The sequence below is a fragment of the Cottoperca gobio genome, chromosome 17, assembly GCF_900634415.1.
Source record: "Cottoperca gobio chromosome 17, fCotGob3.1, whole genome shotgun sequence".
Taxonomy (NCBI): domain Eukaryota; kingdom Metazoa; phylum Chordata; class Actinopteri; order Perciformes; family Bovichtidae; genus Cottoperca; species Cottoperca gobio.
In genome coordinates this window covers 3,503,268-3,527,101 of record NC_041371.1, presented here as the reverse complement: position 1 = coordinate 3,527,101, position 23,834 = coordinate 3,503,268, and the positions used below count along the sequence as shown (strand labels likewise).

General features: G+C 44.8%; 1 protein-coding gene across 8 annotated transcripts in view; it reads left to right on the top strand.

Moving 5' to 3' along the window:
- LOC115022515 (rho GTPase-activating protein 12-like) overlaps nt 1-23,715 on the top strand; it is a 42,715-nt gene extending 19,000 nt beyond the window's left edge. For 3 of the 8 annotated variants that reach the window (XM_029453515.1, XM_029453517.1, XM_029453516.1), the window contains exons 3-18: nt 13,068-13,337; nt 14,425-14,631; nt 14,849-14,929; nt 15,137-15,265; nt 16,003-16,077; nt 16,822-16,883; nt 17,500-17,581; nt 18,256-18,357; nt 18,475-18,573; nt 19,150-19,252; nt 19,555-19,674; nt 20,405-20,503; nt 20,624-20,701; nt 20,805-20,939; nt 21,521-21,626; nt 21,965-23,715. In XM_029453515.1, the coding sequence (XP_029309375.1) occupies nt 13,068-13,337; nt 14,425-14,631; nt 14,849-14,929; nt 15,137-15,265; nt 16,003-16,077; nt 16,822-16,883; nt 17,500-17,581; nt 18,256-18,357; nt 18,475-18,573; nt 19,150-19,252; nt 19,555-19,674; nt 20,405-20,503; nt 20,624-20,701; nt 20,805-20,939; nt 21,521-21,626; nt 21,965-22,139 (1,923 nt within the window). In that variant the 3' untranslated portion in view covers nt 22,140-23,715. Of the gene's footprint in view, nt 1-13,067; nt 13,338-14,424; nt 14,632-14,848; nt 14,930-15,136; nt 15,266-15,456; nt 15,520-16,002; nt 16,078-16,821; nt 16,884-17,499; nt 17,582-18,255; nt 18,358-18,474; nt 18,574-19,149; nt 19,253-19,554; nt 19,675-20,404; nt 20,504-20,623; nt 20,702-20,804; nt 20,940-21,520; nt 21,627-21,964 lie in introns of all 8 variants that reach the window. The other 5 variants (XM_029453518.1, XM_029453519.1, XM_029453521.1 and 2 more) reach the window with 5 other exon arrangements.
- The last annotated feature ends 119 nt before the right edge of the window (nt 23,716-23,834 follow it).

The following is a 23,834-nucleotide window of genomic DNA, read 5'->3' as shown; positions in this document are numbered from 1 at the left end:
ATCTGTTCTTGCCCCTTAAGACTTTGTTGTAGCAATGTCAAAACTGTGTTGGGAAGGAGGCCCAACACACAAAACTAAGATCTAAGTTGTGATAGTCTCTACCCACTAAGAGATACATGAACCAGTGAACCTCACCCAGCTAGATGCTTTCGATTACAGTGAGACCTACAAAGTAATGTGTCTGAACACGGCTGCTTGTCAGGAGAACAGGAAGCTGCTGTTTGATGTCACGTGGTCGTTCTCCCCTTCGGCCTTGTAGAAACACATTTATCAGATTGTTCCTAAAATGTGTCTCACTGGCCTTTAGCTGCGGAGAACACTTTGCCGTCCAGACAACAGCGATCTACATATCGTGATGTAAGAGTGTAACGAGCGTCACTAACATTAAGCTGCTGGTCGTAGACTGAGGTTGTTTTGAGTTTCCTTTCCTGATGCCGCTTTTGTCGCTACACCCCTTAACTCAAACTCAGAAACCACCCACACCTGAACGCTCCCGAGTGCTTCAGGGCCAGATTCTCACTTTATCGGTTCATGTTGGAACATGTCTGTGGAAAATAGCTGCGGTGTTTCCTCAGAGCTCGCCGTTGAATTGTCACTTTTTGTTTGCCTCCCTGCCTCCCTGCCTCCCTGCCTCCCTGCCTCCCTGCCTCCCTGCCTCCCTGCGTGTCTATCAGAATGACTTTGCAGGATTTGCATGGTCATTGAAGGAATCACAGCCAGCAGTTTTTATCTCGGGCTCCTCTCTCCGCGTCGCTTCAACCTCGGCGTTGATGGAAAACTGCCAGAAGTCATTTTGAACTTCAGCAGCTGATGATGCTGCAGTTTCCCCTTTCTTTCCATGTTGTAACACTTTCCTTGTGCGTCCCACATTTTAACTTTCTTTTATGCAGGGTAGGTTGGCTGATATCTGACTTGTTTAGTGTGTTGGCAACAATATTTCAGCACAACCTGCTCGTCTTTTGTGGTTTCCTGAGCCGCCCACGTGGATGAGACGCTTTTCTCAAGAGCGCCTCATCCACTTGCCCACCTAGTTTCATCCTCCAAATGATCTTACAGTCACAGGCCCATCTCTCTAATGTCTGATTATGTATAATTGAGATTGAAGTTTCTTGGCTTATTCTAGTGAAATGGTGTGAAACCATTGGCAGGACTGTATCACATGTGACTTATACATATCTGCTACTGCGATGTATTACATTAACTTATTAACAAATGGTTAATACATCAATGTCTTACTTAAATATCAAACTCTAAAGCTGGACTTAAATAGTCCTTACATCTTATATTATTACATTTAATTCAGATGTATCGGCAGATCTTTGCTTGTCAGAGTTTTACTCACAAGTTTCTTGAGCTCATAAAGCTGTTTTAAAAGTAGGAGTCGTGACATGCTACGGCTGAATGAAGAATCATCCTGGGCCAGGGGGATCTCTCTTCCTGCCTCTCTCTTCCTCATACCTGCCCTTTACTCTCCCCCTCCTCCTCCTCCTCCTCGTCCTCCTCCTCCTCCTCCTCCATAAAGAGGTGCGCTGTCGAGGCATGCGTCTGTGAGGAAACTGGGACACGCTGCCTCTTCTCTGTAGCTGCAGGAGGTGAAAAGTCTTTTTTTTCCCTCTTCACCACATTCTTCAAGGTGTGTGGAGACGAGTCGATACACGATTCCCTCGCTGAACAAAAAGACTGTGAAGGTTTGAGAAAAGAAGAAATTGGCCGATGACGAGAAAGACATTTTAGAGGAGACAATTAGTGTTCTACCTTCCCCAGCAGATATTTTGTGCTGATATTCAAAAACACTTTCTGTTAAATGACCGGCCTGGTAATAAATACGGGCGCTGTTCTCAGGCAGCTCTCTGCGGTGTCCCGTGGTTTAACTGGGATGCACGGTGATCAACGAGGCTCTGGCAGGAAACGGAGCAGGCTAAGCTACATGGCGTGAGCGAGATGCAGATTCACTCCACAGAACACAACGATAAAACAAAGGCATTCAATGTGATAGGAGTTTTCATTATGCATATTAGTCCTCCACTTAAATCTATGCATCGGGTAATTCTTCGTGCATTATTTCCTCATCACTCACTGCCAATTACTTTGCACTGTTGTTGACCTTGTGAAAAGACTTTATTGGGAGTGTTTGGGCACATCGTCAAGCTTAATTATACTCTTTTTCTAATTGCTCTGTCATTTTGTCGTGGCGTGCTGCTGCTCAGCTTCCCTGCGTTGCAATCATCGGCCTCTTCGCTCGCCGTGTAACAGTTTGCTTAACTGCCGTTGTGGGACCCGAAGGCATGAAGTGTTCTCCTGGTGTTTTCTTGTCTCTTAAATATCTTCCTGGCTCTATATTTTGAATCAGAACTGCAGCTCACAATTATTTTCATTCTTCATCACAGTGCTGATCATCTTCCTGCGTACAGAATATCAGAACATAGTGAAATCTGTCCAGAAGTCAACTTTATGTCTTCAGATATCTTTGTTTTGACCAAAATATTCAGTTTACAATGATATAAAGTAGCAACGACTCCCTCATTATATTCCAAAAATAAGATATATTGATTATCGAAATTGTTGTCGATTGACTAATCCTTTCAGTGCTTCACTCTCTACTTGAACTTTTATACCTTCGTCAGCATTAACTCCCCAGTTACGCTCTCAAAGGTCCCACAGAAACAACATCACGACTTCTCCAATGATTCCCTGTTTAAACAGGACAGCGAGGCATCAACGTGAAACATAAACCACCAGGTTATTACTGTAATTATAAACACAGTTTGATTTGAAAGAACTGGCAGAAACATGGCATTGTGGATGCCTTCATTGTTTACAGCTACTCGTGCAGCATGACGTCGTCACTGACGAGTCCTCCAGGAACCAAGATAACCCGAAAGGTCAACGCGGCACTGACCTCTGAAGAGCAGGCGGTTTGTTACCGATGTGCTGCTGAAGTTTAACAGCATTGAGCTGATGTGTGTTTACACAACAGTGCGTGGTTGCTCTGGGCTTCCAGGTTGGGACATTAACACCAGTCAAATGTCCACAGGATTATACAAAAATAATCTTCACCATGTTATTTCATGATGGATGATTTTGGCCACATCGCCCAGCCCTTACCCAGAATGCCACCAGGCTTAGTGCTATTGTAACATATTCCTCTCACTTACAGTAATCCCTTAATTTCTGGGTGCTGCCTCGATGTGCCGTCAGTAAAAAGCCCACTTGTGTCATGTCTCAGGCGTGACTCACTCTCCCAGTGCCCACTCGTGTGCAACATCCATTACATCCATATAAAGCGTTGTTTCTGTCAGACGTGTAACTGAAGAACAATATTCTCCGCTTGTTTCTCCTTCTTTCTTTTTTTTGTGCGTTTCGTTTCACATCTCTTTAACTTCCTCCCGACACTCGCATCTTTTGTTGTTCACCTTTTTAATAGGGAAGTTGATCGGCAGGATGTGTTGGATGTACTCGGGCCGCCTCCGTCATCAGCCGGCATTTGACTTGTCAACCACACGTCTGACCTCACGCTCGTCTGACCTCACGCTCGTCATTAATGCACCGAGGGAAATAATGTGGCTTTTCACTGAAGCTACGAGTCGATGGTGATGAACGCTGAGGGTCATTGATGTTGATCAAGTATCTGATTTCCTCTTTTCAGAAAGCTAGAATGATTAATCAGATTATAGCCGATCATTACCCTTTGCTATCTCGTCGTGGTCAGATAGCAGCTGTGCGTGGAAGTCACCGGGGGCTGGGGTTTTTGTTTTTCATACGGTCTTTGGTGGAAGATGTTCTTTTCTGTTGATCAATTCATTGTTTCAGCTTCTGTTGCTCAAAGACGAGACACATGAGAAGAATATGATATTAAAGAACAGATTAGGGAGTTAGTATTTAGTTTCCTGTTGGCAAACTCAAACGCTCTGTGAGTCATCCTTGAATACCTTATTTGACGAGCCCACTTCTTTATTTGCAAAGTTTTATATGACTTTGCTCCTATGAAAGAGTGAAGCTGCAGAGTGCTGCAGTTACAGAGGAAATAATGGGGACACAAGTGACTTTGCAAACAAAAGAAATGAGGTTATGTATGTTCTCTGAGACACCTTGCAGTAGATCCCTTTATGATTTGTCCTTTTGAGGCAGAACTGTGATGATTCGTCTTCTTTAAACGAGGAACATTAAAAACATAACTCTCAAAGAGAAGAGATCATTCATGCCAGGTTTCGCTATTAGTTCATTTCCATCTGCAGTCTCTGTGCAGGTGCACGCATAGCTATCATTAAAAACATTCAACATGCAACAATTACACATTCATCAGTACAACTATACAATTACAATTCATTCAATTCATCAAAAAAACAAACAGGAAGCGGTCCAGGGACAGCACGCAGTCGTTGGTTAACTTTAGTGTATTTCCGCCGGTAGCTTTGAATGAACAAAGTCTACTTGGATAATTACCTCCTTTATCTGTGTCAGTGCATCACGGTTGTGTTGCGTCGCTGCTTGCTGGGTTAATGGACATATAGCCTCATTCATGTCCATGAATGGACATCCAGCACATTTGAACTGATCGCCTTAAAGGACCCGTGTCTGCGTTTGCAGGAATAATACTCGGTTCTGTTCCTCCCCACTGGGATCGGTCTTAACCCATTCAGTGTTGCCCAGCTGGGTCCGGCTGCTCCACAGTGCAGCTGTGTCTGTTGTAATGTGATCTGACAGGATGAGCCGGGAAGAAAACTCCAAACTCCAGACACTGTTTGATAGTTTTCACCGGCAGGTTGTTTCTCTCTCCAGTTAAGAGTTGTTGAATAAGAGAGACGGGTTTAAGTTGCTTCATTGTGCTGTGGTCATGAATCTGATTCATTTCAGCTGGTTGAATCATCAATGTGCAAGGATGGGACCCGTGAACCGAAACACAGTTGTGGCTAAATTCCCAAATTCACCATTTAGTGTAGCTATTATCTCAGTGGTAGTATTAAACCCCAGGGACACGAGCCAAGTTTACATCCAGATTTAGTGCGAATTTAAACAGAATTTCCAGCAAATCTGCAAAAGAAAATGCAAATGAATGTGTGTTTACAGCCACTGCTGTTATGTGAATATTAGGAGTTGGAGCAAAGTGGCACTAATTCTCCACTCGAGTGCTTTTAAACCTCAAAATACAAACTTTCTTTCAATTCCTTGTGTTTGCACTCAGGCTTTTTATGCACAAATTGAAAATGCGGATGAAAGCGGGTAAATGTAAACGCACTTACTGAGTTGAATGGGCTGAAAGCTATTTTTCTCCATACTTATGCCATTTGAATAATTTAAAAGATGTTAGAATCACACATTTATTAAAGTGCAATGAAATGTTTTGTTTTAGAACTGAAAACTTTCCAGCCGCAGCTACATATTATCTGACGGCAGTTTCTCCTGTTGGTGTTGCTTGTTGGTAAACCCCAGACTGTGTGTGTGTTCCCGTTTGTGCTGCTCAATGGGAATTGAACTGCATGTGCCCTGTCTGCTACAGAGGGATGACAACACGCTCGCACATACATGCACGCACCCACATATGCAGCCATCTGCGTCGCCACTTTCAAATCAAATGAGAGCTCCGGTTTATCAAATTAGGCACACAAAGGGTAAACGATGTCTGACAGTCAGTGAAATGCTTTCTGCCTTCGATGCGGATCAGACTAGAACGAGCTCAAGGCTTGAGAGGTGAAAAGAGTGCTGAAAGAAAGGCGTGGACGTGTACGTCGGGCTGCAGGTGCTCTCTCATCAACGCACATGTCCTCTGTGTGTTTGTCGTTCTGTTGACATCCCCTGCTGCTGACAATGAGCAGTACGTGTTGTCTGTGTGAACGCTGCAAGAAGGCCGGTAACTGCAGAGGGATGGCGTGTCACTGCTGAACATTATACACAACCACACAGTCCCGTTTCAGTTTTATATTTTTAAATCCGCAGTTTTGAGAAGATTCAGAAGAAATACACGACCCCTCAGATTTATCTTGCGACTGTTTCGACCCTTAATTGCTTGAGTTTTTAGTGTTTACCCCGGTTACATAGTTACTGCTCTTGTGGTTTTTCTAGGTCAGCTTACTGGCTCAGACTCCCTCACTGGAGAGCAGCTGTACATTAGTGGGGCTTGTGACCAGAAGGTCACCGGTTCAAATCCCCGGACCAGCTGCGACAAATCTGGGAGGAGAAGTAAATGAAAACGGCTCCCTGCCTGAGAGTGTCACCTCACGGGACGCTGCTGAGCTGCAGGATTCCAAGATACATAGACTATTGTAAATAAAGACATACATTAAAATGGGGTTTTTCTGCTCAGGACTTTCAGAAAGCACTATTTAATACGTGTGTGGTGTTGCACAGGATGCACAGATTCAGATAAAGTGCACAGGTCTCCATGTTGGCGTTCAGACTGGCGTTATCGGAGTAACAGGAGTTTATCGAGATAACAGGCGTCAAGGTGTAAACCTCCATCAGTGGTGACTGAGATACTGTCTGAAAGCCTGTTGTGATGTGGTCGGCCATTTATTTCTTCGCGATACAACCAAAACACGGAAGCAGATATGCTAATCTCAGCTAACTCTGAGGCTTTTCTATTGTGAAAGACAAAGACCTTATCTTTTTCATTTGGATTTCATGCTTCCATTTTGAGCTTTTGAAAAACTTTTTCTTTTCTTAGCCACTGAAAAAAAGATGCATGTTCTACCTATCAGCAGGGCTCAATGTTTCTGCAGTAGATAAGAGCATTAAATCCTCCACAGAGCCCACATTTGGAATAGAAAGCTACACACAGCATGCATCTTTCTAAGTCACATCCCGTTGCATTATGTGTCCTGAACAGTGACCGCACCTGTCCCGCTGCTACCCTCTTACATAATCACCTACACACGCACATATATATTTATATAAACACATGCCATCTGTCCTTAGTGGACCCCTGCAGACTCCAGCCAATCACAGCGCAGGAGAATTAGCGTCATCAGCTGCGACCAGTCAGGTAGATAGTATTAGAGGATTAATCACTCGGTCGAGGCTGTCAGCTGCCTCGCTGCCTCGCTGCCTCGCTGCCTCGCTGCCTCGCTGCCTCGCTGCCTCGCTGCCTCGCTGCCTCGCTGCTCTGCGTTCCCTCCAGCTCGTTCTGCTGTGTTGCCTCGAAATGTCACCACAGCACTGATCCTATATTTAAGGCTGAGTCAGTAAACTCTGACTGTTACACAGCCATTTTTAGACTATGAAAAGTGCATAGCACTGTGGGAAAGGTGTCGAGCCTAGAGAGGGAAGTGAACCCCTTCCCTCTCACTTGTTTTAAGTCTATGTGGTGAATAAATGTCAGTAATGTGTCTGAAAACGAAAAGTCTCTCTGCAAAATTAGATTCTGTGCTAATAAAGAGCGACTGTGGGTCGAGGCATCAGGGAACACACTCTTCCCTCTGTGGAGAGCTTCCATACAGCTGCTTCTTCTGACGCACACGGTCATACACTTTACAAAAAATAAAAACATGTGCACACATCTGGAAAAGTTTGTTTCCTCCCTCCTTTGTTTGGGCAGTGCCAACACTAATCCCTTCTCACGCTCTGCGTCACTCATGGACATTTAGCCACAGCAGTCCCTGCTGGGATCATCACTGTGGAAGATGTGACGTATTGCTTTGATATCATGGAGGTGGACAAGGAAGGAAATCAGACCAACTTCACTCCTGCAGCCTCCTCATTCATTTGAATGTTCCACAGAGGGCTCCCGTGAACAAAACTGTTCTGAGTCAAGAAGTAATGGTCGCTGCTTATTTGGCAAATAAAAATAAATTTTAGTTCCCAGGATAAATTCTTATAAGCTTGTTGTTAACGGTGGTATTCATCTGATGGTCCGTCTGAATCAAAAGGACAACAATTGAAGCTTTTGATGGATTTTAGTGCCATATGTGTATCATAAATCAGTCGGATCCGACACTGTAGTGGAGATTTCAAATCTAAAAAGTGCCATAATCTTAACGCACAATGTGTCGATGCATAACATGTTGTTCTTGCTCCTCTCTCTGTTTTTGCTCTTCTGTAATTCGATTCAATAATTAATTTCCTTTCATTTTCTATGTGAAGGAATGTGTGAACAAATGGATGTTGACCCAAAACGGACACTTGTCTTGATTTAAACATGGAGACGCGTCCTGCGGTCACTGCGTCCTGCGGTCACTGCGTCCTGCGGTCACTGCGTCCTGCGGTCACTGCGTCCTGAGTCTGCGCTTCACGAGGTCACTCGGGGCTCAGACTCACCTCGGGGCTGTTCACTGCTCTTCCTGCGTTGTCGTCGCTCTGGAGTTGCGTAATTGCCTTCGGTGGTTCCAGTGTCTCGAGGCCTTTCTGTTGACTTGCAGTGCGTTTGCTTTTCTTCCTTTTTATTATTAATTCAGGCGAACGTCGTGAGATTACCTCAGAGCAGACTGAGAGACACCAACGTGGACTTGTATCTCGTAAGCACAGGCCTTTTGAATGTGTTCATAGTATCTATGATGTAATCTCAACCGGAAAAACAGCCTGTTCTATTTCCTGTTTACACAACTCCTCTTTAATACGCACTCCTCTCTTCCTGTTTCGATCAGGTCCCACTGATCCGTCACTCTCCTGACTCGTTTGTCTGCACCTATTTGACCGGTGACGACTTCCATCCCAAACAGCATCGCATATATAAATGGTGTGTGTGTGTGTGTGTGTGTGTGTGTGTGTGTGTGTGTGTGTGTGTGTGTGTGTGTGTGTGTGTGTGTGTGTGTGTGTGTGTGTGTGTGTGTGTGTGTGTGTGTGTGTGTGTGTGTGTGTGTGTGTGTGTGTGTGACTGGTTAAGCACTGCAGTGACACTAGAAGTGTTTTGTTGTGTTGTGTTTGTACATGTGCAAACTTGCACATGTTTGTACACCAGTCTCACCCACGCTCTCATAGGTTGACATCAAAGTGTGTGTGTGTGTGTGTTTATGAGTTTGAATGTTTCGTGTTTGCGCGGCGCTGCAGGTATGCAGCAGAGCAGGTTGAGCTGTGTCGAAGAGAGAAGGGGAGGAGAGGTGATGAGCTCCTCCTCTTCCTCCTCCTCCTCCTCAGCCCTTTTAAAACTACAGAAACGTTGTTGTCAGGCTGCCGCCTAAAGGACGCTGATGCCTGCACGTCTGGTCAACTGTGAGCTTCTCGCTGATGTTTCCCGTGTTACAGAAACAGAGTGTTTCAGGAGCAACACTAGGAAACATCTGCTGCTCCAAAGTTTAGAGATGTTGCTGCTTTCCTCTCACATTGTAATTATCTGAAGACGAGAAGTTGAACCGACTGAAAGTAACCGTGGAAGCGACCCAGCTTTGCATAAACTGAACACAGTGTTCTGAATCTCACACTAGTCTAAATATAAAGTATGTGATGCCGAAGCATCTGCATCCATTTCCGTCTAATATTAGCTGCGATGCCTTCAGTGCCTGAAGCCTCAGTCTCTCTCTTCTGCTTCTCTCTGGCTCGGATGTGCTTTATCTCCGGCTGAAGAACAGTGGACCAGTAGATTATTATTCCTGCAGGCAGCACAGATAAGACTACGCAGGTCTCCTATCTGGAGCTGGCAGCGCCACTCTGGGTTCCTTCCTATTCTCTGCTCATTAACTCCTGCTCTGGCCTGAAATAGGAAATTAGGAGTGTGCTGAGCTGCAATCAGAAGTGTGGCTGCTGTAGTGCACGCTCACACGCTTCCTCCTGCACGCTGTACAGCAGTGGTCGACTTCTGTGATTGAGTTTTACTGGTCAGTATTGTAATCGGTCTCATCAATTCAATTTGATGTCTTAAACAACTTCGTGAAATCCTCTACAAGCTGCGATAAACATCTCACAAGAGCCCGAAACTATTAGTTTGAGTTGTTCTTTGCTTGATAAATGATTTAGACAATTAAGCAGAAGTCATTTAGATTATCAGTTAATTGTGTGTCAGCCCAGAAACACTAGATCATTTCACCTATATAGTTTATATGCTCATTCATTTTAACTTCCTCTCTGAGAAGTCCTGTCTTTTCCTCTTAATTTGGCACGGCGAATATTAACCGCCATGAGCAGACATCACTATGAAGAAGAATTCAAACTGAACTGAATGCATCAGCTGTCTGTGAACTGTCATCTTAAACGTGCACGTGACATGAACAGCCCTCGCAACATCATTTTCACTGCAATGGTCCTTGAAAGTCGTAGTTTACGTGCTTTTTATATGTTATAAGTAGTTGATTATTGCTCGTCTATGAAAAAGATTGAATCACGAGAGCTTCATGACTATCCAAACAAACATCAGGTTTTTATTCCCGACGCCCAAAGTAACTGCTGCCCCTGAAGTACACGATAACGCTTGTACACCTCGACTGAAGCACAGTGCACTTTCAAAGATAGCAGCACCTTGGATGTTTGAGGTCAGCTCCGAATTGATCGGTCAGTCTTGCTCGCACCAGATGTCCGGCACCGGCTGCTCAGGAATACACCGCTGCTATAATGCAGAGGAGAAGACACCCTGTGCATTTGTAATGAGCCGGGCTGGCGGTGCAGCCTTCAGTTATATAACGAGTGCTGTTATTTGACATGGCCTGCATTGCTGCTGTCATTGGAAGACCTTTTAGTCGGTTGTTCTCAGGCTTTGCATGAAGCTCATACTGAGAGGGTTTCACAACCTTGTGGCCTGTACATATATAAGCGTTTCCTCAATCTGACAGAACGTCTGCTTCTTGAAATTGCTGTTAAGTTGCCATTTGAGAATATAAGACATTTCTTTAACTGCACGCAGCTGTGCTGTGTCAACGTCTTCTCTCTTTCCTGTACATTTCAGCAGCCAAGACTTAATATTTATAAAAAGATATTCTTAAATCCTGCACAGTTTTGGCCATCAGGTGTCTAATAATCTAAAACATATTAAAGAAACAGATTACATATTTGTTTTGCTGTGTAGCTCCACATTACGCTGCTGGGAAAAAGCACCTCTTTAACATTTCTGTGGAGCTTCCTGCCACTTAAGTGAAGTTGAATCTCCGCTTTGGGAGGGAAATGTGGTTTTGTGGCCGCCACTGAAGTGGGTTGCTACCGAACTGTCTTTAGTACTGGCCGATGGACTACCAGGACTTCCCCTTTGACAGACACATGCACTAAATCACATGTTCCCTCAGCATTATACAGGAAGACCACAGAGCAGTGTCCCCAGTGAGCGCCACATGCAAGTCAAAATATTACGCAGGGACGATGGCAATCGTCCGTCTGAGGAGAAGCTTTTTTCGAGCGATCTCGATGCATGAAGAGGAGGATGTGTTTACTAGTTGCTCACCGCCAGAGGTAATATTTTATACGTTTTCAATTATTGAGCTTCACTTGCTGCACGGCGACTTGCTGCACGGCGTCCAGTTTTGCACAGTAATGTTGGAGTGTTTCTGGTAAAAGTTTATTTTCTGGAGGTCTAGGTGGTAGATCGTGCAAAGTAAGTTTCCCTGTGTTGTCCTTGACTTTCTGTCAAATGCTGGCTTCTCACGTCTTCTCAGGGAGAAGAAACTACAGTAAATAATGTAATACAGGTGAAATATATATATATATATAAACACATATGTGCACTCTCCACCTTTATTTTGTCGTGCTGTGATACTGTATTGAGTCTTCATCCAGTCCGCTGAATATTGGATTCTCCTGCGTACCTCCAGCTGTTTGCTCGGCTCCTGCATATTTCATCCCCTATTGATCCCCGTGCAATAAACACATCACAGAGCCGGTGTTAGGAGGTCTCGGGGCGCTGGCATTATTTATGGCTCTCTCTGCCCTGCGCTCTGCAGCCAGGCGCCGTCTTTATAACGCCAGCATGAAATAATCATGACGAGCAGCAGCCCCATTGACTGGATCGGTCACACGTCAGGGTTTTTGAAGAAGGATGCTCCGTCCCTGAGAGGCTGCACGCTGGCTGCACTACAGCTGAGGATAAGTTGCAGTTCGACTGGATACAGGAACTACCTTTCAAACCAGTGGTGTTGTAATTCATACCCACATCCACCTCCTGGTTTGTTAAAGTGAGAGTTACACTCTTCTATCTTAGTGAGAGTTTGTGGTTGTTCAGATTTCTGACCTAATCTGAGAAATCCAGGATTGAAAGAACAATGTTGATATATAATCGTGTATGCATCATCACAGATGTTTTAATCCAGCAAATTCCAAAACCTTTGAAGTTTCCAGCTTCTCTAATACGTTGACGTGTCGTCGTTTTGTCTTATATATATATATTATATAACATATATTATGTTTGACTGAACATCTTGTACGCGTACGGTGATTTGTAGATGTCACCTTCAGCGTCAGACAACTGTGACTTTTTATAAGACAAACTTTTCATTATTATTCTCAGCTTTATTTTCTCATTCAGTTATCAACCCTTGATCTTCATGCATTCATAATGTTCATGATGTATGATGATGAAGTATCTACATAGCTGCCATTGTTGTACATTAATATATAGAGAGAGATATACTCAGGTCCCAGAAGGGTTGACAGATGAGTGCATCTGCATTTAACAGAATGATATTGCGCAGTCCTTTGCTCGCAGCTGTAAGGACGCGCCTGGACAAACGGTCCTACCAATGCATCTTGATACTCGGTTTCACTTCCTTTTTTATACCTGACTTTGGTCACTCTGTAACAACACTTCCTCCTCCTCCTCCTCCTCCTCCTCCTCCTCCTCCTCCTCCTCCCCTTCATTCAATGCTCAGCTCATCTGTGGTCAACAATGGCCGTGTCAGCTTTAACTGCAGATATTTTTTGGCATTTCAACCATTTCCTTTATGCTCCAACGCCACTCAATCAAAACTCAAACACTGCACAGATGAAGTGATTGACTCCACGCGGAGCTCAGTAGGAACATGGCATTAACAGCGTGGGGGTGACGTGTTTGATGTGTGCTCAGAGGGTGTTTTGGTGCCTGCCAGTTTGCATGTGCAGCTGTTGATTTGCACTCTGAAAGCTGTGAGTTTGTATCGAGGAACCTTTCCCTGATTATATAACAGACTTAAATCCACTCGGATGACTCACAGTTCCACTTCTCTCTCTCTCTTTCGCCCCATCAGACGTTGTCTTCGTCAGGCCACGGCCGCTCCGAGTCTCCTGTCTACACCAACCTCCAGGAACTGAAGATCACGCAGACCAACCTGCCCCCTTTCCCCTCCAGCTCCCCCCTCCACGTGCTGGGCGACTGGGAGACCTACAAGGACCAGCACGGCCGGCACTTCTACTACAACCGCTCCACCCAGGAGAGGACCTGGAAGCCACCCCGAGCCAGGGACCCGAGCAGCGGGAGCTCCAGAGGAGAGAGCCACAGCGCAGGAGAGAGCTCCGAGGTACGTGTACATGTACAGAGGAGGGTTCCACGTAAAACACACAAACGTACGCACATGAGGAGCTCCCAGGGACTTCACAGTCAAACCAATCAATAATGCTCACAGTGGTGCAAAACTGAATCTGTTCCTTTTTAAAGAATGACATGTTCCGATCATGTGTCACCCACTGAGTCGAAACAACGGTTTGTGTGTGTTTGACCTTAACGTTTGGGAGAGAAGCGAGATATGAGCAATATATCCATAACGTGATGTGAGAATCTAAGATGTCAGAAGTGTTTCCCTGCATTACAGTAAATGATTTATAGCTGTTCTGTTGTACTTAGTCATGATATCCACATACCGACATCGACGGTCTTTAGTCAACGTCATGGTGATAATGGTGATTCTTGTGTGTAAACGCACTCACTGAGGAGTTTGAGAAACGTGGAGATAAGTGTGTGCAAAGCTCTCGGGGCCTTTTCATTTCACACACCTGGTTAATAACGGCATCAAGCAGGTGGGACCGTCATTACATTTGGGTAACACAGATCTCCCCTCCTGTCTGAACATCTGAGACCATGTTTACAACAAACATTGCTCTCTGAACAGCTCGTCTGATGAGCTATAATCTGGATATTAACCTTATTCATTAGATTTAATCCATTCAAAATCTAAACTCAAACTGGTTCACACACACACACACACACACACACACACACACACACACACAGAAAAGCACATGTAGCTTTCTGCAGAGTGGAATGACTTCTTATTTCTTATAATGAACTCTCACACAAACACACACTTTGTGTCAGACTGGCTTCTGATTTTGAGTTTCATTAAATGGCTGCACCACACTGCCCCCTACAGGCAACACACAGTCACTGTTCCTTATTATTCTGCTGCAGCCAGACTCAGATTTGCACCATATTTTTCAAAATCAAGCATGAACATTATCCCTGTGATGCGTCTCCTGGTTCTGTGTTAACGTGGTGTTGGGCAGCTCCTGGTGAGTTATTGGTTCTGGGTGCATGGCTGTCTTTTCCTCCGCTGTACCTCCCCCATGGTGAAAGATCTCTTTTCTCTTCTCTCTTTGCACTGACGGTAGACCACTCCCCTCTCGCTCTCGCCGTCTTTTCTTCCCTTCCTCTCGCTCTCCATTGGTCGACTCCAGCCTCTGTCGTCGGAGGACACCTGCTTCAGTACCTACTCTAGCCAATCAGACAGTCAGTATGGCTCGCCGCCACGTGGTTGGTCGGAGGAGATGGACGAGCGCGGCCACACGCTGTACGTCAGCGACTATACTAACGAGAAGGTACCGGCTGCACGGGGCTCGTCTGCTGTCTCTCTGCTGTGGTGATTTCTGAGACTGCATGTGGGAGAGCGTTTTGATTGACAGTACATGTCCTCCTATAGCTATATATCTGTTTGCAGTATTTCACACGATGAAGGACACTAACATTTGAGTTTGTATGGTAACGTCAGGACTAATGAGTGTTATGTTTCTCCCGTCTGTGCGTGTTCACCACCAGTGGTTAAAGCACGTCGATGAGCAGGGCCGGCCGTATTACTACAGTGCAGATGGTTCAAGGTCAGAATGGGAGCTTCCGAAGGTAAGACTCTGTAATACTTACCATTAATCAAATGTAGCGTAGGGTAACACTACAGCTTTTACTTTAAATACACAAAAATAAAAGGTGTGACATCAATAACCACATTTATTCATCTAGAAAATGAAAATAATTGTGGTTGCAGACTTAATGAGCATTTAAAATGTAAAGTCTATTGATGCATTATGATCCCTTGTTGCCTTTGTCCAGTACAACCACTCCCCTCCCCAGCTGCCTGGAGACCCTCCAAAGAGTCGCAGTCTGGACAGGAAACACCCCGAGCCCATCGTCCTCACCAAGTGGAGACACAGCGCCTACGTCCAAGACCCCAACGACAAGGTCTGCACACTACAGAGCAGCTGTTAAATACTTCCACGTTTCACAATGACCTGTATTGTTCACTTCCGAACCACCTGCCAGCGGAGGTTGTGTCCTGTGACTGTACACAATGAGTTTGTTGCAGATGAAGCTGGTGTCTGATGTATTATTACACGAGTCCAGTGTTTCAGTTGTAGTTGGTTGCTTTGCAGCGGCTGTTAAAAACCAGGCGTTTCCGCGCAGGCTCTGCCCGCCAGCACCCGTACAAACACCAAGTCAGTACCGACCAATCAGTGGCTCGTCCCTTAATCCGAGCAGACGATCGACTTGCATGATAATAATCAACCGGCAGGATTCATAATAACATCCCCGTCTTCATGCCAAATTGTTTTTAGTCTGATTCCCTCAGTTGATTGTTCAAATAACACCAAGAACCTGAATCATGAATCGTAATGTTGTGCTTTTAAAAATGATTTGTCTTCAAATCAAAATGCTGAAGATGAAGTGTTTTGTAGTAGCAGCATGGGCACTGTGTTAAATCCCTGCCTCCACATCTAATCAGTAATCCACCCGTGCCTCCTGGACATCACACAGGTACTCGACACACTTTGCAGAATTATAATCTCCCTGCTAATTGCCATCACACTCCTTCAGCTGTTTGTGTCTTCTTCACCTCTCCTCATCTTCTCATTAACCTGCTGTTGTTGGCTCATGTGACAGTGTGTGTTGTTTTTTTTTCATCCCTGTCTCCTCACCAGGACGCTCCTCTGGGCCCCAAGCCCCCCTCTCCCGACTCTGACTCCCGCACTTCGTCTCCCAAGCCCCCCTCCTCTGTTAGTACTCACCTCGCCTCCCTGCAGGCCCGGTCCTGCGGGGCTTTAACGTGGCCCCTGGTTGTAGACTGACACGTGCTGCATCTTATTGCAGGGTTTCTACACAGGTCTACACAGTCTCACATATTCAGATGTTTATCTTCAGACAGCAGAAATAAAGTCAGTAAGAGAGTAAACGTGACCTTCAGCCGGTGTAGAATCTCTGTTCATAAGATGCAACGATCAGCATCAATTTAAATAATCGATTAATCGTTAAAGTCTGTTCTCCACCTCTCAATATGGACATTTCCTGCTTTTTCTCAGTTGCATATGAAGTGAAAGTGAATGTCTTTGTGTTTTGGACTAACAAAACAAGACATTTAAAGACATGTCGCTACTTGAAGGCCCTAACGAGCCGTGCTGATCGGTAACGGTGTTCAGGAACTTGCTTTGATCAGCTGGTTTGTTTCTGGGGGCGTTGATGTGTGTTGCCCTCTGTGTTAACATCTGGAACCAAAATCAAAAAGTAATTCTGCTTACAATCCACACTCTCTAGTGTTGAGCGTCTTCTTCGAGCTGTTCTGGTGGCGGGGTCTTTGCGGGGGGGGTGGTGTTTCAACAATGGAGTGACACACTCATTGTTTACCAACATTTATTTTGACAGCAGCTTTCTCTCCTGTCATCCTTAATAATAGTGATTGATGTCTGTGTGTGTGTGTGTGTGTGTGTGTGTGTGTGTTCTAATGTTTCTCTCTCTCTCTCCAGCCGTCTGAAAAGTGCGGCGTTCTGAATGTGACAAAGATCACGGAGCAAGGCAAGAAAGTACGGTGAGTGTCACAGACATTATGCTGTGTTACGTATCGTTAGATATTCATCAGGGGGTTCAAACACACAAAGACTCACATGAGCACAACACAATCCTGCAGGTCGCCTCTCATGTTATTCTATTAATAGTCATTTAGTGTCAAAACAAAGTGACCAACAAAAGGAGAAGAATCAGGATCGTAAGCAATGATTAGTTGGCCTCAACGCTTTTTCTGTGAGAAACGGTGAATTAAACACAACTCCACAGGCGAATGCAGATAACGTGCTGAATAATATATATATATAATAATATCTCCCCATTCATGTTCCAACTAGAAGAAAAGTAATAATTAAATAAGATCAATACATGAAGCCAACGTTGTTCCATGATTGTGAACTTTCTTTCACCCTCTTTAAGGAAATAAAACAAACTTCTCAATCACATCAGGATGAAATTGTGTCTGAACACAAAGCAGTTATAACTTTGTCCTCTGATCAAAGAACACGAGAGTAAGAACGTGGACACGTTCCTCAGCCGAAGATGATCGAGGTTAGATACTCGGCTGGATGCTGAACGGTGAGAAGATCTCTGCAGATGTGCTTTCAGTACGTTTACAGTGTTTATGAACTGTGTTGCAGGAAGAACTGGACTTCTTCCTGGACGGTGCTCCAGGGATACACGCTGCTGTTCACCAAAAACCAAGGAGGCGGGACCAGCTGGGTTAGTGACACATTTACACGGCGAGATGCTTTCTAGTCAGAGTTCAGTCCTCCAGCTTCACGCCTCTGCTGTGACAACACGGCGCCTAAAGGTTTATTTGTGGTTTGTCAGAGCGCTGAACGGGAGTTGTGGTTGAATCTTCTCTCTTCTAGATGTTTCCCATCCTGTCTCTTTCCATGCCTCCATCTCTCTGCCCCCCCCCCTCCCTTCCACGCAGCCATACTACCACAGTGACTCCTTCCCTGAATTTCTCCTGTCACTGTTGAGTAACTGGAGGCCGTCTGCTAAGAAACGTCCGGCCGGCTCCTCTGGGCTCGACAGAACCTCCTCTGTATGTGCTTCCTCCTTCCTTTTGTGTGCTTCTCTCTCCTCCTCCTCCTCCTCTGCACGCCCCCACCCTCCTGTCAGGCACCACTCCCAACCCTCACTGTAGTCACGAGTCACTCATGGGGAAAAGATTAGGGACAATATTACTGCGTCACTATTTCCTAAAAGGTTTCAGTCTGTGACTTTTTATTATTTGAGTTTTGTTCTGCAGGTGTGTCGTGCTTCCTGGTTGCACAGCATGCAGGTTCACTCTTAGCTTGTAGTTCTGTGCAGGTGACGAGCTCTCGGAACAGTGCTCAGTGAAGGCTGAGCGTGTGAATATAAACTGTTGTGTGTTTCCTCGGCAGTTTGGAGTCGGTCAGTCCAAACCTGAATTCACCGTGGATCTGAGGGGCGGCTCGGTGGAATGGGCTTCCAAAGACAAGTCCAGCAAGAAGCACGTTATAGAGGTGGGAGAAACTCCAAAACAGTAAAGATGCTTCTTCTAACAAACTACACACAGTACATGAGAAGACTGTTTCAATGATCGATGACCTGTATGGATCGTGTTCCTCTCCCGGCTGCAGGTGAAGACTCGGCGGGGCACGGAGCTGCTCATCCAGTCAGAAAACGAAGTCGTCGTCAGCGACTGGTACCGAGCGCTGCTGGAGACCATCAGCACCCACGTGAGGACCAACTCCTTCACCCAGTCCCAAACGTCTCGTATACAAATATCATTCATCAGAGATATTACAGAATACTAATTTAATATATGTATCAGTGCCCTGTCGATCTCAACCAGATGAGAGGAGGGATCGATTCGACATATCTTTAAGTCAGATGTCCTTAACGTCTGCGGCGTCAACTGAACACCAGCTGCTCATTTTAACCACTGGGGGGGAACTGAGAACAGAAGTGTGAAGAATACGTGCAAACATGTTGTGCTTCGCAGGATCATCAATCAATTGGGTTTTTTTGCGAGTCACGCTACTAAAACACAAAAAGTAAAATGTACGCGCAGCCACTTAATATGAAATATGAAAATGAATTAAAACTGAAATAAGATTTGAAAAATATAATATTTAGAAAAATACCAGGAAGTTGAGAAGCTTTTAGGTCAACTCACTTTTAAACAACAGATCAAGGTTGTTGTTTTACTGCCTGTCCAAAGGTGCAGTAGGTAGAGGGTTTTACAACCTGTGTGTGTGTGTGTGTCTCTGTGTGTGTCTCTGTGTGTGTCTCTGTGTGTGTGTGTGTCTTAGGCTTGGGAGTCTGATGAGGCCATTGAAGAGGACATGCCGGAGTCGCCTGGTGCGGAGAATCCTGACAAGGAGAAAGAACACAGAGACTCAAAGAAAGGTCGAGGTCTGTGCGGTGTTTAATGCTGTTACACAGATTTATGAACACGTTTGAAAGTAAAGTACAATATAAATCATAATTCCTCAAAGATTTAAGACTTGAGTTGGTCGTCTATGACAGCAGGACTTCTCTGAAGGAAACACACGTTACATAAGACTTTCAGTGTCGTACGTCACGTGTCGTACTTGCTCCTATAAAACGATTCCATATCAGTTTTATTTCCTGCAAACATCGAGCGGCCGTCATGCCGATCAGTGCGTTGAGACGAGTGGTGGATAACACTGTCCGGTCCCGTCTCTCCTCTGCAGCCATGAAGACCTCCACCAGCATGGACGCCTCCGACACCAAGAAGACCCGACACAAGCTGAAGAAGTTCCTGACCCGCCGTCCGACCCTGCAGTCCGTCAGAGACAAGGGATACATCGAAGGTACCAGAGAGCCATGACTTACAAACTCACACCTTCCTCAGATCTGTGCACAACATTCAGTGTTAGGATTCCTGGGATATTATGGAACCCTAACAGGTAGTGCAGCCAGCAAAGAGTTTATTCTTATATAAATCAATAAATGTCAAATCATTTTTACGAATATGTCCATTAAATATTGAAGAAAGTATTTTAGGTTGATGTTGTACGTGTGTGTACTGCACGCTGCTGGGTCGGTTTAATTATTAAGTGTCAGGATTATTTATATTGTAAATGAACATTTGGTTATAAATGTATTTTTGAAAGACATGACAGTCATGCTACATAACTTTCTAACGCACAATGTGTGTGCACTGACAACATGAGAGCTTTTAGTCCTGATCAGAACTCGGGCAGTGCACGTCAGCCTCTTGTGGCCGGAATGAGTATTACAACTACAAACACAGACCGAGAAAGAAATAATAAAAACATATGCTGCTAAAGGTTGTTCTCAACTTTCACACAGAAGAGAAAACTATTTAGATCAGACTTAGAACCTGGATCAACAGCTTTCCTCACATACCAATATATATTTATATCATGTTATATCATATCATATCATTTTATGTATTTGTCTCAAGAGCCGACAGGAAGAAGACTTTAGACTTTTATAAAAAGTAATTATGCACAGGGAGTGTCCATGAAACAAGGACTTTGCACTGTTTTCATGACGGTTTTCTTTCCGTGTCTTCAGATCAGGTGTTCGGCTGCAGTCTGTCCTCGCTGTGTCACAGGGAGAACGGCACCGTGCCCATCTTTGTCAAGTTGTGCATCGACCACGTGGAGAACAATGGTAGGTTCAGGGGTGGGGTTTACAAGCCTCCTGATAACACATAACACGTCGTGGCTTACCGTAGGAGTCATTTGTATTTACTTGAAGTGATTCATGTTTTCCTCCCATGATCCTTTGCAGGTCTGTGTGTTGACGGGCTGTACAGAGTCAGTGGGAACCTGGCTATCATACAAAAACTACGCTTTGCTGTCAATCACGGCAAGTTTCTTACTGCTTCTCTTCATTTCACAAGAGGAAACATAATAATGTTATTATTTAGAAGTATTCCTCGTGTCTGAGTGAAGGGTTTGTGTGTCTCCAGATGAGAGGGTGAACCTGACAGACAGCAAGTGGGAGGACTTCCATGTGATCACTGGAGCTTTAAAGATGTACTTCAGAGAGCTGCCGGAGCCTCTCTTCACCTACGCTCTCTTCCATGACTTTATCAGCGCCATCAGTACGTGTAACACACAGCTGTACCTGCCAAATATGATTATTCCAAATATAACAATCCAAAATTGATTTGCAGGAACATTCTTTACACATACAGAGTATCAGCGATATGTGTCTCAATTGTTTTTTTTACCACCGTTTGCGACACACAGCTCCTTGTGCGTTCTGCACAAACTAACCAGCAAACTGCTAGCAAGGCTTATGTTCTGCAAGGCTTATGTTCTGCAAGGCTTATGTTTGCAGAGCGGTGTCTGTAACGACGGCACAACACGGGAACAACATGACTGCTGTGGCAAAAGGAGGGAAAGTTATTTAAAGTAGCCAAAGCACGTACGTCACAGGGGCGTTTTATGTTAATGGGATTATGCACAGCTGCACGTGAGCAGGATTATTTGTGAAATATTCATTTTCATTAGCCGTGTAAACAGCTTAGTAGGGATATTGTCTTTTTCTGAATAAGGGAAACAACTGGAATGTTCTGTGCTTGTAAACGTAGTCGGTGACTCAGAAGAAGGATGCATGAAACTCTTTGATGAGTCCAGATTATTCCCTCGGATGTTTTGATAAATGTTTTGTGTTCTGCAGAGAATTCAGACTACAAGCAGCGAGTTCAGTCCATCAAAGATCTGGTGAGACAGCTGCCCGTCACCAACCACGACACCATGCAGGCTCTCTTCAAACACCTCAGGAAGTGAGAGCAACTCTATTACTATGTTAATCATTTCTTTCCCCACTCTGAGCAGAGGGCAAAGGTCAAAGGTCACTGTGACATCACAACATGTTTTTGGCCATAACTCGAGAAAACGTGCTAATTATGACAATTTCACACAATGATGACACTTTGTGAGTATATATTTTTCCTTTAACCTACAATGGCCCTTGTACAGACACGTCGTTGTACAGAAGTGATTCTACAACTACACGTCTTTATGAAGCAGATTGACAAGCGATGGACGCTGTCTTCATTTCAGGGTTTATTTTCCTTTCGAGTGTTAAGTATTTGACGCCGTGTCTCCCTTGTTCATCCAGGGTGATCGACTACGGTGAGGAAAACCGTATGACCACCCAGAGCGTGGCCATCGTGTTCGGCCCCACGCTGCTGCGGCCTGAAACGGAGACCTGGAACATCGCGGTCCACATGGTCTACCAGAACCAGATAGTGGAGCTAATACTGCTGGAGTACGAGAACATTTTCGGCAGGTAGAGAGAGAGACGCCGGAGGATGAGCCTTTCTCTCTCTCTCTCTCTCTCTCTCTCTCTCTCTCTCTCTCTCTCTCTCTCTCTCTCCTAACGTAGAGCTCTTCCTGACCCAGCGTGGCCTTGCCAATAACAGCCCGGCCCAGCTTAGCTTGGTCCTGCTCGGGCCCGGGTCAGCTTCTCTTCATCTCAAACCAACCTGCAGCCACTGGCTTTCTCCACTCGTACAACCTCCGGACCAAAGCCACCAAATATGTCACGAACCAAAACATAGATGTAACTAAATAGCGACCAAAAAAAAGAAGTTTAGACTCTTTGCACTTTTCAGTATCTGATTCTCTCCTGCCGCTGCATTTGTGCCACTTTACTGCAAAGGTGACGTCCTCCTGTCCCGACACTGGATTCCTAAAACTAATACACGGGCCAAACAAGCCTCTTCTGCTGCAGAGACGGACTGAGACCAAAACAGAAGAATGGGCCTCAGTTGCCTGGAAGTAAGGAGGAGGTGTCAGTGTTGGAGAATGTACTGTATTGTATAACCGATCATCACTCCTGTGTGAACCCCTCTGGGGAACCAGCAGAAGAAGACAAACTGCTGTGCTTGGCTTTACATGTTTAGACACTAAGAGAAGAAACGAGGAGAAGATGGAGCTCTTTTATTTAGGAATATTATGAACTTGTTCTGCCCTTTCCGTGCTGTTCTGCCTTTCACTTTCTCTTTAGTGCAGAAGGGATATGTCACCCCCCAAATAACTGTACTTGTACATCATTTACTCACCCAGTGTTAGCTCGAATTCTTGAACAAATGTTGTTTTTCTCGCCTGCCTCCACGGTGAACGAAGGGGGGGGGGGGGGGCTTTTAACAACAGCAAAACCTGTATCAAAACCTCTGTGTAAAACATTTTGTCGAGTACAAACCAAGTCTCATGTATCCAAACACATGCATTTTCACTTAAACGATTTTAAAGACATTACGCGTTACCAGTTAATATGCAAATGCTCATTTTGTGGGTGAACTATTCCTTTAAGTATTCCCTTTCTGCCTCTCTCCATCTCTCTCGCTCAATATTTCTTCCTGTAATCCTGAAATACTGGACCGGGGTCCTCTGAACACATGAGAGGTTTTCACTCTGTAATATATCTGCACGCCACCTTCTCCATTCGGCTTTAAGAACAAATCATCTTGCAGCAGCCAGAACTTGAAAAACAAAACAAATGGTACTCAGCTGTGTCTTTCCTCAACTCATGGATAGTAAATGTTAAGGCAAACAGTCTTTAAACATGATTCCGTTGGTAAATCTGTACAGTGTTTGTGTGTGTGCATGAGGGTGGGGTGGATGGATGGATGGATTTAATGACAGTATATTGTACAAATAGTGAATTTAAGTATGTATGCCTGGAATGTTAAAGAATATGATACGAGGGAGCAATCACTACTTTGTGATCATTGTGTGACCAACAGATGTGAGGAGTAAAGTTATGAACTGGGGATGTGGAGGTTGTTGAATGTAACTTTGGAGAGTACCTGTTGGCTTTATCAAACTGGAATAAAGACCTCTAATAAGATATTTCCAAAAAATAGATTCTTTGTTGTTTGTGTACTTTGTCCATTTACATTTGCGCTGCAATAGCTCCATGTGTGAAGATCAAGGTGATCGTGCATGTTCAAATGTCTGCATATATTTCCAGCATTAAACCTATT